Source organism: Entelurus aequoreus, linkage group LG05, assembly GCF_033978785.1.
Source record: "Entelurus aequoreus isolate RoL-2023_Sb linkage group LG05, RoL_Eaeq_v1.1, whole genome shotgun sequence".
NCBI classification, from domain to species: domain Eukaryota; kingdom Metazoa; phylum Chordata; class Actinopteri; order Syngnathiformes; family Syngnathidae; genus Entelurus; species Entelurus aequoreus.
The window spans coordinates 23,041,091-23,055,444 of NC_084735.1; the positions used below are offsets into that span (position 1 = coordinate 23,041,091).

The following is a 14,354-nucleotide window of genomic DNA, read 5'->3' on the forward strand; positions in this document are numbered from 1 at the left end:
CAAACTCACCCTCTCGCCGGGATCGCCAACGGAGCCGGGAGGGCCGGAGTTACCAGGGGGACCGGTGGAACCCTGAGAGAGACACACCGTGCCCGTGAAAAAAAATACTTTTTTGGGAATAAAGTGACAGGAAATGTGTCGTTAACTCACAGCAGGTCCTTCAGGCCCAGGAGGTCCCTCAATCAGCATGCCCTGCAGGATGGGAGGGGCCCAATTAGAGAAACATCAAATGTCCTGCGGTTGTCTTTGGTTGTGTTATTCTTGTCTTCTGTGGTTTAACCCACAAGAAGCCGGTGCTTTTTGTGCTTAAAAGAAAATGATAGGGGATATACCACATTGAAGATGTATTATTTTCTAAGATATGATATTGTGATGTTATACAAACTGTATATACGACATACTGTTCATGGTAAATGTATTCTTCCTTTGAAAATAACTTTTTGGTGCTAATGTTCTTTGAATTGAACCAAACAACATACAGTGGTACCTCAATTTAAGTGTGTCCCAACTTAAAAGGGTTTTGAGGTAATAATAATAATAATAATTAGGCTTTAAGTTGCAAGCAAACATTTGAGTTACAAGCATCCGTGTCATGAGTTAGCGTAGCAAATGTCACAGGTAATTGGGATTTGGTATATATTGTATATATTATATAAAAATATAATATAATATAATATAACATACGTGATATATAATATTGATTGATTGATTGATTGATTGAGACTTTTATTAGTAGGTTGCACAGTGAAGTACATATTCCGTACAATTGACCACTAAATGGTAACACCCGAATAAGTTTTTCAACTTGTTTAAGTCGGGGTCCACTTAAATTGATTCATGATACAGATATATTCTATCATATATACTATCATCATAATACAGTCATTACACAAGATAATCACATTGAATTATTTACATTATTTACAATCAGGGGTGTGGAGGGGGGGGGGGGGGTATGGACATCAAGTAGTGGACATAGAGAGAGAGAGAGAGAGAGAGATCAGAAGGCATAAGAAAAAGAAAAAGTATCTGCATTTGATTGTTTACATTTGATTATTAGCAATCCGGGGAGGGTGTTAGTTTAGGGTTGTAGCTGCCTGGAGGTGAACTTTTATTGCGGTTTTGAAGGAGGATAGAGATGCCCTTTCTTTTATACCTGTTGGGAGCGCATTCCACATTGATGTGGCATAGAAAGAGAATGAGTTAAGACCTTTGTTAGTTCGGAATCTGGGTTTAACGTGGTTAGTGGAGCACCCCCTGGTGTTGTGGTTATGGCGGTCATTTACGTTAAGGAAGTAGTTTGACATGTACTTCGGTATCAGGGAGGTGTAGCGGATTTTATAGACTAGGCTCAGTGCAAGTTGTTTAACTCTGTCCTCCACCTTGAGCCAGCCCACTTTAGAGAAGTGGGTAGGAGTGAGGTGGGATCTGGGGTGGAGGTCTAGAAGTAACCTGACTAGCTTGTTCTGAGATGTTTGGAGTTTAGATTTGAGGGTTTTGGAGGTGCTAGGGTACCAGGAGGTGCATGCGTAATCGAAAAAGGGTTGAACGAGAGTTCCCGCCAGAATCCTCAAGGTGCTTTTGTTGACCAGAGAGGAAATTCTGTAGAGAAATCTCGTTCGTTGGTTAACCTTTTTGATTACCTTGGTTGCCATTTTATCACAGGAAAGGTTAGCCTCTAGAATGGAACCTAGGTAGGTGACCTCATCTTTCCTGGTGATGACACTGTCACCTACTTTTATGGTGAAGTCATTGACTCTCTTAAGTTTGATGTGGGACCCAAACAGGATGGATTCTGTTTTACCCAAGTGGATGGATAGCTTGTTGTCAGCGAGCCAGGTGCAAGTTCTACAGAGCTCAGCACTGAGGATTTTCTCCACCTGTGACTTGTCCAGCAAGGCAGTGTCATCCGCAAACAAAAACAATTCACAGTCGCATGCCGATGACATGTCGTTTATGTATATTAGGAACAGTAAAGGTCCCAATATACTGCCTTGGGGGACTCCACAGCTCACCGAGAGGGGGTGGGGGGACACGGTGCCGTTCACCTCTACCACCTGCTCCCTCCCCTCCAAGTAAGATTGCATCCAGCTCCAAGAGGTTTTGTTAAATCCGATTGCTCTGAGTTTATCCAACAGTATAGCGTGGTTAACGGTGTCAAAGGCCTTCTGAAGGTCCAGCATGACCATGCCGCAGTATTTGCCCGCGTCCACCTCATGTTTGATGTGGTCGGTCAGATAGAGAAGGCATGTGTCAGTGGAGTGGTTAGTTCTGAAGCCGGATTGGAATTTGTACATGAGTTTATTAGTGGCAAGGTAACTATCCACCTGTTCATAAACTATTTTCTCCATTACTTTCGAAATGGAGCTGAGAATAGAAACAGGTCGGTAGTTGCCAGGTTCCAATTTGCTTCCTTTTTTAAAGAGGGGAGTTACTCTTGCTATCTTAAAATCTTTTGGTACTTGGCCTTGTGTAATTGATAGGTTTATTATGTGCGTGATGATCGGGGCAATGATGGAGGCAGAGTCCCTGAGGAATCTGGAGGGAATATTATCAAGGCCGGTGGCCTTGTTAGGGTGGAGCGCGCTCAATTTTTTAAACACCTCATCAGCTGTGACCATTTCTAATTTGAAATCATCGTTGGATACTCCTAGCTTTCTGTAGAAGGCTTTAATGTGTTCTACACCAAAACGACCAGAGTGGTGGGACAGCTTGTTGACAAGAGTTGCGGCTATGCTGGTGAAAAAGATGTTAAGTCTGCTAGCTACCTAGCTAGCTATCACATATGTTATTCTTATATTGCTACTATGGTACTTTATACCTGCATTATATCCTTGCCATCCTTTGTAACTGAGCTACTGTGTGGAACAATTTCCATTGTGGATCAATAAAGTGTGTCTAAGTCTCAGTCTATGTAGACCCCGAGTCTAGTCTAGTCTTACTCGCTTGCATTAAATAGTTTTTTCAACCATGGAAATGAAGAAAAAGAGTGTGAAGGAGAGAAGAAGAAGCAGCAGGTGATATTCATTGAATTAAAAAAAGAATGAGTTTAACGCCACCAAAGGATGTTAAAATAATTTCTAAATGGCGAACATTTATCCATGAAAATATGGAAAATCGGCTCATGGTGTGTTTGACAGAGAAGCAGCTCAAGATCGTAGAAGTCCACTTTCCAATTATGTACATTATATTTACATTACTTCATAAAACTACTGTAGTAAACTATATTGTATTGTTTTTATACAATATTTCTTATCTAAATGTTAGTTTTTCTTTTTAAAAAGCATGTTGCATGTTTAAATTGTGCTGTTTTTCCCCCCATTAAAATCAAACACCAGTTGATTTTAAATGGAAGACCATGTGAGATACAAGTGTTCAGAGTTTAGAGCTTGTATATTGAGGTACTACTTAACTGTACATTCTTTAAAAATAATTCAAACTTTTTTTATTAATGGTTGTGATGGTGATGGAAATTATGAGTGATAACAGTGATTTGTTTGTTGTCGTTTATTGTTTTTAATCATTGTTATTGTTGATGTCAGTATTAATATTGATACTGTTATTATTAATTTTTGTTTGTCCTTTTTGCTATTTTTTTTTTAAGTGTTGAATTTGGATGTCTTCTCAGACTCTCTGTGGGTTGCTATTCGAAACGTTGCAGGGCTGGGATTGGTTTGTAGTTGGGAATGTTCTATACAGTACTCTTTTATTAAAATGATTAATATGATGTTAGTTTTTTCTAAACTAAAATAAATATGAATTAAAACTGACATTTAGGTGGCTTATTAGTAATTTAGCTTTCAGGTCTCCGACAGCGATATTTTCCTAGCTTGTTTTTATATGTATTCATTCGAAGAAATATATTAAAAACAGTGGAAATGTTGACAACCTATGAAAGTTAAATGGCTTTAATGTCCAAAAATAAGCTTGAAAATAAGTACACTTACAGGCTCCAGGACGGCAGGCTCTCCTTTCTCTCCCTTCTGACCTCTGAAGGCCGCCTAAGGGGAAACACACGTAGTGGACAACACGCCAGCCACAGTCAGTATGTCTCTGCGCCACACACATTGTCACTCTCACATGCAAACCAGACCGAAACCTGCTGCTGATAAAGGAACTTCCAGTCCAGGGTCGACCATTCTGCTGCTTTAAAAGGCATCGTGCGGTGGCATGAAGACCATCGGGGACCGCGGCCCCTATGTGATGCCTCTTCATGCAGCGCATGTCTGCTGGGGCCCATTTCAACCAGCCATGTTTTGGCCAGGCTTTGCGAAGTTATCATTGCCAATTTGTGATATGCTTAAAAAGAAATGACGAGCTGGAACAGTTCAAATACTCACAAAGATAAGCTTTGTGATGCGACAAAACACAATTAGAGTCGTTTCAGCAAATTCTGACATTCACATGTGGTTGAAATGAGCTGGGTTTTTTTTGCCTTTGAAGCAAAATGACTTACGCCTCCCTCGTCTGTCACAGCGGACAGGGCGGGGCCAAAGTCGCCTTCCACCTCTCGGGCCTCAGGTCGGGGCTCGCCGTAGTCCCGATAGGAATAGTCGTATTCCTTCATGCCCACGTCCCCGGTCACGTACTCCTCGGCGAAAGGCTCCTCGTCCGCACCGCCCGTCTTGGTGGAGTCCACCTCCTCCCCGACCAGCATTGTCTCCTCCTGGGGCTGATGTGGGTTTGCGGGTGGCCGCGTGGGAGTGGAAGATGGAGGCGCAGGAGAGAGTGAACCCAGCGAGGGAAGATGCCAAGAGGAGTTGTTTACCATGAGGAAAGGTTAGTGCAACAAGGGAGTGGAAGAGGAGCATAGAAGGGCAAAAATGAGTCTTACCTTGTAAACATAAAACACATAAAAGACACCTTGAAGATGCTTCACTCTTATTAAAGTCTAAATCTACTTTTGAGCTTAGCATGTTTCCAACAAAATATGTCGGCATCAGGGACCTTAAAGGAAAAGTACACTTTTTTGTTGTTGAATTTTTTACACAATCCCTCTGTGAAGCAAAAACACACGTCTTCCACTGTTCTGTGCGTTCTAAATAGTTAGAACCTAATAGTGTGAGGCGGTTAACAATGCAGGTACGGTATTTTTTGGACTATAAGTCGCAGTTTTTTTCCATAGTTTGGCCGGGGGTGTGACTTATACTCAGGAGCGACTTATGTGTGAAATTATTAACATTACCGTAAAATATCAAATAATATTATTTAGCTCATTCACGTAAGAGACTAGACGTTAGGGCTGTGAATCTTTGGGTGTCCCACGATTCGATTCAATATTGATTCTTGGGGTCACGATTCGATTCAAAATCGATTTTTTTTTTTCAATTCAACACGATTCAAAAACGATTTTTTCCCAATTCAAAAGGATTCTCTATTCATTCAATACATAGGATTTCAGCAGGATCTACCCCAGTCTGCTGACATGCAAGCAGAGTAGTAGATTTTTGTAAAAAGCTTTTGTAATTGTAAAGGACAATGTTTTATCAACTGATTGCAATACTGTAAATTTGTTTTAACTATTAAATGAACCAAAAATATGACTTATTTTATCTTTGTGAAAATATTGGACACAGTGTGTTGTCAAGCTTATGAGATCAATCAATCAATCAATCAATGTTTATTTATATAGCCCTAAATCACAAGTGTCTCAAAGGGCTGTACAAGCCACAACGACATCCTCGGTACAGAGCCCACATACGGGCAAGGAAAAACTCACCCCAGTGGGACGTCGGTGAATGACTATGAGAAACCTTGGAGAGGACCGCATATGGCTTGATGAAACGGCACGACTGACTCTTTGCAGTAATATCAGGGGAACGGGTAGGGAACGACCTCTACATCTGGCGCCCAACGTGAAAGAAGAAAGGCTGCGATGTCGTCACCAAGCCCCATAGAGGCGCTGGGACAGCTCTTGGCGGAGGTGTCGACGGCGAATCACCGGCAGAATGAGGCGATGCAGGCCCAAATTGCACAGCAGAGCCAGATCCTGCGAGCGCTCACGGAAAGGTCCGGAGCGGGGACAACCCCAGCAGCAAGGCCGACATTGACGACGGTGGGGATGCACAGGATGGCAGAGACAGAAGACGCGCAAAGTTTCATGGACATGTTTGAGGCGACAGCGAAGGCATGCGCATGGCCGGAGGAAGAGTGGGCGGTGCGGCTGCTACCGTTGCTGGTGGGAGAGGCGCAGCGAGCGACGCTCAGCCTGCCACCAGCGTCCCGCGTGAGCTACCGGGACATGAGGAGGGCGGTGTTGGACCGGACAGGAGGGTCCAAAGACGACCACAGACGCCGGTTCCGGACCATGAGACTCGGACAAGAGGAGCGGCCTTTTGCCCTGGGCCAACAGCTGAGAGACACGGCGACCAGATGGCTACAACCCGGAGGAATAGAGGAGGTGATCGAGCAGATCATCCTGGAACAATTCCTGTAGGCAATCCCGGCGCGGACGTCAGCGTGGGTCCGCTACCATCGGCCACAAGGCGTAGCAGCGGCGGTAGCCTTGGTGGAGGACCACCTGGCCGTACACCGGGAGAAGGGGAAGGAGGAGAAGGCTGCAGGAGGAGCGGAGCGGCCAGTCCCGGCGCCGCGCAGGATGCGGGCGCTGCCAGCAGAAGGAGCCCAGCCGTGGTCACGGCCACGACACAACCCAAGTCTGCTTTCTCCTCCTCAGGGCCAGGCCGCTGCGGACACTGCGTTTCCCCCGCAAACAGCGCCTCGAATGCCGGGGCAGGTGTGCTGGAGGTGTGGGCGGTTAGGACACCTGCAGCGGGAGTGTCCAGCGATGGAAGTGGGGCAGGTGATCCGGGTTGGCGACCCTCCAGCACCCTCCCCCGGGCCAGGAGAGACATACTATGTGCCGGTAAGGATACAAGGGAGTATACACCGGGCGATGGTGGATTCGGGCTGCGAGCAGTCCATGATTCATCAAAACCTGGTTCGACCCGGGGCGTTGAGAAAAGCTACACGGGTGCGGGTTAAATGTGTGCATGGGGATATTCACGAGTACCCTATCGTGCCGGTGGACATTTTTTTTAAAGGGGAAAAACATAGTGTTAAGGTGGCTGTAAATTCGCGCCTGGCGCACCCCTTAATCTTGGGAACAAATTGGGCGGGATTTAACGGGTTAATAAAGCAGTGTGCAGGGGTGCGTTCACGACCGGTAGGAAAAGGGAATGTCCGCGCTGTTCTCATCGGCGACGCGAGATTATCCGACGCTGCCGGGGGGGAGGGGGAAGGGGAGCCGGCGGGGGGCTTCGCAGGAGGTTTCCCCAGTTCCCCAATGGTGCCCCATGGATGATTTTCCACTCGAGCAGTCTCGAGATGACACTCTGCGCGCGACCTGGGACCAAGTGATTTCAATTGATGGGCAGCGGGTTCGCCCGGGTATAGCGCGGGATTTCCCTCACTTTGCATTGATTAGGAATAGATTATACAGAGTGAGTCGTGACACTCAGACAGGGGAGGAAATCACCCAATTGTTGGTGCCAAAAAGCCGTCGGGAAATGATTTTCCAGGCGGCGCATTTTAACCCGATGGCCGGTCACATGGGTTATGATAAAACACTTAATCGGATAATGGTCCGGTTCTATTGGCCAGGCATTCGGGCAGACGTGCGCCGCTGGTGCGCGGCCTGCCCGGACTGTCAACCCCGCGGCCACCCCTAGAGCACCTTTGCGGCCATTACCACTCATAGAGGTCCCGTTTGAGCGAATTGGCATTGGCCTCGTCGGACCATTTCACCCGAGCACCCAGGGATATCGCTTTGCACTAGTCCTGGTGGATTATGAAACGCGCTATCCCGAAGCAGTGCCGCTGCGCTCCATCTCTGCAAAGAGTGTCGCGCAGGCACTATTTCAAGTTATCTCCTGAGTTGGAATCCCGAAAGAGATTCTAACTGACCAAGGCACGTCCTTTATGTCACGCACGTCAAAGGAGCTGTACGGATTATTGGGGATCAAATCTATTCGGACCAGCGTTTACCACCCGCAGACGGATGGGCTGGTAGAGCGGTTGAATAGAACCTTGAAATCCATGATCCGGAAGTTCGTACACGAGGACAAACCAAATTGGCTTAAATGGTTGGATCCCCTGTTATTTGCAGTGCGGGAGGTTCTTCAGGCCTCAACAGGATTTTCTCCATTTGAACTGTTGTTCGGCAGGAAGCCGCGCGGGGTACTGGACCTAGTTAAAGAAAGCTGGGAGGAAGGTCCAAGCCCCAGTAAAAATGAAATTCAGTACGTCATGGACTTGAGAGCAAAACTCCACACTTTGGGGCACTTGTCACGTGAGAATTTGCTCCAAGCCCAAGAACGTCAGCAGCGCCTGTATAACAAGGGGACGAAACTCAGACAATTTTCACCGGGAGAGAAAGTACTTGTATCACTCCCAACATCCAGCTCCAAATTACTCGCCAGGTGGCAGGGACCCTTTGTGGTCACACGACGAGTAGGTGACGTGGATTACGAGGTCAGGCGGTCTGACCGGGGTGAGGCAAAACAAATATACCACCTCAAACTACTAAAAGGTTGGAGGGAAGCGGAGCCTGTCTCCATGGTGACGGCGATAGCGGAGGGCGAGGAGCTGGGGCCGGAGGTTCCCCCTCCCCCCGGCCCTTTCCTCTCCGCTGTGATAATCATCTGACGCCGTCACAGAAAGCAGACGTGGCCAAATTGCAGCAGCATTTTGCTGACGTGTTCTCCCCCCTGCCAGGCCGCACGACTCTCACCCAGCATCACATAGAGACCAGCCCAGGCGTGACGGTGAGGTCTCGGCCCTATAGGCTGCCCTAACACAAGCGCAAAGTAGTTCGGGAAGAATTAAAAGCCATGCTGGAATTGGGAGTGATAGAAGAGTCACACAGTGTGTGGTGCAGCCCCATAGTTCTGGTGGGGAAGAAAGATGGGTCTGTGCGGTTCTGTGTGGACTACCGCAAGGTAAATGATGTGTCACGTTTTGACGCCTATCCAATGCCCCGGGTCGACGAGCTCCTGGACCGGTTGGGCACTGCTCGGTTTTTTACGACACTGGATTTGACTAAGGGCTACTGGCAGATTCCCTTGTCTCCAGAGTCTAAGGAAAAAACGGCATTCTCCACTCCGGAAGGTTTATACCAATTCGTGACCCTTCCGTTCGGCTTGTTCGGTGCGCCCGCCACATTTCAGAGACTCATGGACCGGGTGCTGCGGCCCCACGCTGCATATGCTGCCGCCTATCTGGATGATGTTATCATCCAGGGGAACAGCTGGGCGGAGCATGTGCAGAGGGTGGGGGCGGTGCTCGAGTCCCTGAGGCGGGCGGGGCTCACCGCCAACCCGGCGAAGTGCGCGGTTGGCCGGAGGGAGGTACAGTATCTGGGGTACCACTTGGGGGAAGGTCAGGTGCGGCCTCAGGTAGAAAAAACCGCAGCAGTTGCGGCCTGCCCGACCCCGAAGACGAAAAAGGAGGTGAGGCAGTTTTTAGGGTTGGTGGGCTACTACCGGAGGTTCATCCCCCGGTTTGCGGACCTGACCAGCCCATTAACTGACCTCACCCGAAAAGGTGCTCCAGATCTGGTCCAGTGGACGGGGCAGTGCCAGCAGGCATTCGAGAAGGTGAGGAAAGCACTTTGCGAGGAGCCGGTACTGTGCATGCCTGATTTTTCTATCCCATTTTGTTTGCAGGCGTACGCGTCGGGCAGAGGACTGGGAGCCGTTTTATCCCAGCAGCGGGGGGGCACCGACCACCCGGTCCTGTACATCAGCAGAAAGCTATCGGAAAGGGAGGCCAGATACAGTACGGTGGAAAGAGAGTGCCTCGCCATCCGGTGGGCGGTTGGTGCCCTCCGGTACTATCTGCTGGGACGCCCGTTCAGCCTCTGCCCAGACCACAAGCCCCTCCAGTGGCTCCACCGCATGAAGGATGCCAACGCGCGGATCACCCGGTGGTATCCCGCTTTACAACCCTACAATTTCAGAGTGATCCATAGGCCGGGGGCGCAGATGGCCGTGGCAGACTTCCTCTCCCGCTCCCAGGGGGGGAGTTGGCGCGGCCGGATGATGTCCCGGCCTAAGTCTGGCGGTGGAGGTATGTGGGAGGAGGTTGTGATTAGTGCACTGCAGGAGCAAAAGGTCACCGCCTCAGTCGATGGTGTTGAGGGCGGAGCGCCGTCGACTAGGGGCGGGGCATGTGCGGGACGGCGAGACGCAGCTGGCAGGTGATTAGATTTCGCAGGTGGTACGTGTTAATCTGATCATCTGTTGTCTTTAACAGTGAGCGGCCAGCGGAGGAGGGGAGAGGAGAGAGAGAGACACGTCTGAAAAGATTGTACTGGATATTATAACTTATAACACATGGTGATTAAAAGGCTTGATGAAACGGCACGACTGACTCTTTGCAGTAATATCAGGGGAACGGGTAGGGAACGACCTCTACAAGCATGTTCTACATGTTATAGTTATTTGAATGACTCTTACCATAATATGTTACGTTAACATACCAGGCACGTTCTCAGTTGGTTATTTACGCCTCATATAACGTACACTTAGTCAGCCTGTTGTTCACTATTCTTTATTTATTTTAAATTGCCTTTCAAATGTCTATTCTTGGTGTTGGGTTTTATCAAATAAATTTCCCCCCAAAAATGCGATTTATACTCCAGTGCGACTTATATATGTTTTTTTCCTTCTTTATTATGCATTTTCGGCTGGTGCGACTTATACTCCGGAGCGACTTATACGCCGAAAAATACGGTAATGGAATTCATCTATTTCGCTTATAAAGCGCCAACAATGCTCCATTTACATGTCGTGACCTGCATATTAACCAAGCTTTCGCGACATTGATATCGTAGGAGCTGACGCCAGGGAACTGCTTTTCGCCTTGCTCACACTGCTCCTCCGGCTAGTTAGTAGCTAGCCTGAGCTGCTAATAACGTTGGTTGCAACCCGCCATAAAAAAAAAAGAAGAAAGAGCTTGAGCTGCTTCTGCTGCTGCATCTTATTTGAGTTTGACGCTATCTCACAAATCCTGCATCTCACCTGAATAGTAGAAGGCTTTGGCACCAAGCTGAGAAGTTGGGTCAACTTTGAAAATCTCCACGTTACCAAGTTGATAATCTAAGTCTCTCGACTAGGCTCTCAACAGACGTAACGCAGCATTTGACCGACAACATCTCTAAGAAGCTTTTTTTTTTTTTTTCAATCTGAAGAGTGAGGATTATTCTGAACGTCAAGGAGAGCACATGTGCATCCCATTTAGGGCGGACAATGTACGTCACAGTTTTATGCCCTTATTTGAAACGTTTGGCAATAGTGCTACATGATAACGCTCCAAGGCTCTCGCCAAGTCTGCCGTTAGTGGTAGCAAACACAGAAAGAGCTCACTTTGCTGTTGATTTTACAGAATGCAGAGCAATGCATGCGGCCAGGCCAGAAGTCACTGTAATGTTTAAAATGACCAAAGTACTGTTAGTATTATGTTACACTGAATGTGCCTGTTACTACATTACATAACATCCTCTTTAAAAGTTAAAGTTAAAAAGTACCAATGATTGTCGCACACACACACGAGGTGTGGCGAAATTTTTCTCTGCATTTGACCCATCACCCTTGATCACCCCCTGGGAGGTGAGGGGAGCAGTGAGCAGCAGCGGTGACCGCGCCCAGGAATCATTTTTGGTGATTTAACCCCCAATTCCAACCCTTGATGCTGAGTGCCAAACAGGGAGGTAATGGGTCCCATTTTTATAGCCTTTGGTACGACCCAGGGCGGACACTCTAACCACTAGGCCACTGAGTAGGTCTACCTGCATTGTTAGCCGCCTCGTGCTAACAGTTTTTTTTTTTACTACATAGAACTCATAGTAAATGGAAATACATGTGTTCTTGTCTCACATAAGGATTGTGGATGGTGGGAAAAATTCCAAAATATGTGCAGTCTTCCTTTAACGAGCTTCTCCAAATGTGCTTGAACGCAAATGTGGAAGGCTGAGTGCCTGCGTACATAGTTGAAGGAAGCGCCCATAAAACAACGGGTGTTGTTGTGACTTACCATCAAACAGCGAGGAACCAGGTCGGTTTCTGCACGATCAGTGTCTTGTTTTGAACAAACCTTTCAGTTTTACCGTAGACGTCAATATTCGGTGCTCAGTTGAGTTTGTTTCAAACAAAGTCAACGATGGAGTGCATTTGTGCACGGCAGGTGAACTATGAGAAGCACGCGCTGACCGCGCGGAGGGTCTCTGGCTGCGTTCTTTAGTTCATCGAGAGCTTCCATCAAAGAACATGCCCCACATTCACGCCCCCTTTTGTCACAAGAGGTTTGGTCTCATCCCGACCAGACGGTTGAGATGAGAACCAAACAGAGGCTTGCTGTTAAGGAAAAAGGGGGCGCCACATTTAAAAGTGCTCAAGTGGATGGGAATGCGGCACATAGTTCTTTGACAGAAAGTGTGACTTGAGGCGGCAGCGCCAACAATACAGTTGTGAGGTTTGAGTCAAGGACGTGGTTAAACAACAAGACTGGGCTCACCGCCACACCTCTGCTGGGATGTTTTTGTCTGACTGTTAAGACTGTACTGATTTAGTTGCTTGGAGGTACATACTGCCTTACCGGAGCTTCAATTAGAAACAAGATTGTTCTCGTCATTAGCGGCCAACAAAGTGACGAGTCAAGAATAAGACTGATAATAAATGACGTTTCCACCAGGCAGTAGCTTGGTTTCGATTGTTAAAAGTTTTATGCATTACCAAAATAGCATGTGGTGCCAATTTCGGCCCCCTACTAAAGTACCATGCACTGTGGTGGATATAAAAACGGTTGGAGATGCTGTAGACACAGAGTGGTCATTTCTGGAATCGATTACGACGATTCAAAGACATTATTTGTGACTCTCTTGGTCGGTTGGGTCACTGTTGAACGTATTGGCAACTGTCCACGCCATGATGTCACTTTGGACCTCTTGGCAGAACGGTGACTTTAAAAGCCAAATGACCTAAAGCAAGAATATTTCTTTTTGTCATGTAAAGTCACAAGGTTTCTTCAAGTGACCTGGACTTTCTCACATTGTTGTGTATAGAGTGGTACCTCAACTTACGAGTATGTTGATATCTTAGCTGTCTCTCTGCCTTTTGATATGCTTTAAGTTGCCAGCATAAATGTGAGTTACGAGCCTCGACGCCCCAAAACATCCGGTCTTACTCATTAGCAATAGCTTATAGCTAGAGATCGATATTTTGCCGGGATGCAGTGTCCAGGTGGTCTGTCGCTCAGCCGCACTCTGAACCAGTGGTTCTGCTTCTGCCGAGCCTAGTGTACATTGCCTGAAAAGCGTCCACTCTTCTGCTATCCCAGCCTTATTGATCAGCCATCACTCTTCTGTAACTCTTATTGGTCATGTTTGATCTAAGAAGATGGCAAGAGGCCAAGCATAACAGACCAAAAAGGATTTGGAAGTCCTCTTCAGTCAGCTGGAAGAAGTGAATGCTTTACATTATAATTCTTTATAAACTGTTCATGTAAAAACATTTATTGTTTTTCCAAACAATATTTATCACATAAAAGTTTGTTTCTCTTTCTAAAAGGCATGTTACATGTTAAAACGTTTTTGCGAGGTCCTAGCATGGATTAAGATGATTTCAATTCATTTCAATGGGCGGCTTTGATTTGAAATATAATTGTTTTGAGTCCGTCAAGGAACCAATTGAGCTTGTTTTTGATCACTGAAAAATCCTGTTTGGGGCAATTGTGGATTTGTTTGATGACCCTCATCCTAATCAGGAAAAGCGCGCAATAAGAAATGCTCATAAGCGTTACCTGGTAACGCATGCTATCGTCTCAGTGTGTTTTACCTGCGTAGGGCTTTCTTCTTGTCCAGTCGCCTCAGCCTCGGGCTCGGGCTCGGGCAGCGTCTCCTCATAGAAATAATCAGTCTCTGTGGGGGTGTGGCCAGCCTCGGAATATTCAGTGTCTACATCCTGATTGGTCAAGTCGACAGAAAAGGGGGGAGCATGGAGGAAGTAAGCAGATTTGAACGGAAGAGCGCAGGTTAGTTCAAAGTCTGCTTGTGAGTGATGATGAGTTAAAAGAAGTGACTAGAACACACAACAGCATTGTGGTTGTCTCAGCGGCAACACACATTTTCACGCACATCTTGGAAAAAAAACTTCAGTATTTCAGCATCTCACCGACTATAAATGTCGCTGCATGCGAGATTTAGGGAGCCGCTGAGACTTGCCTGAGGTTTCTTTTCACTGTATTGAAGACAACGTTCAAGGTAGAGGGCAGAGGTTTGTTAGCTGATGCTGGCCTACGTACATCCCTACAGAAGAATACATCGCAGCTGGATGCTTCGGGATGTCAGAAATGCCCGC

The 14,354-nt window shown here is 47.1% G+C and overlaps 1 protein-coding gene across 4 annotated transcripts in view; it reads right to left on the minus strand.

The window, feature by feature from the left end:
* Window positions 1-14,354, minus strand: part of col11a2 (collagen, type XI, alpha 2) — a 92,141-nt gene that overhangs the window by 17,504 nt on the left and 60,283 nt on the right. For 3 of the 4 annotated variants that reach the window (XM_062047441.1, XM_062047438.1, XM_062047437.1), the window contains 5 exons: window positions 13,833-13,958; window positions 4,457-4,672; window positions 3,948-4,001; window positions 151-192; window positions 10-72 (listed from right to left, as the gene is read on the minus strand). In XM_062047441.1, the coding sequence (XP_061903425.1) occupies window positions 10-72; window positions 151-192; window positions 3,948-4,001; window positions 4,457-4,672; window positions 13,833-13,958 (501 nt within the window). The remainder of the gene's footprint in view (window positions 1-9; window positions 73-150; window positions 193-3,947; window positions 4,002-4,456; window positions 4,673-13,832; window positions 13,959-14,354) is intronic. The other variant, XM_062047440.1, reaches the window with a different exon arrangement.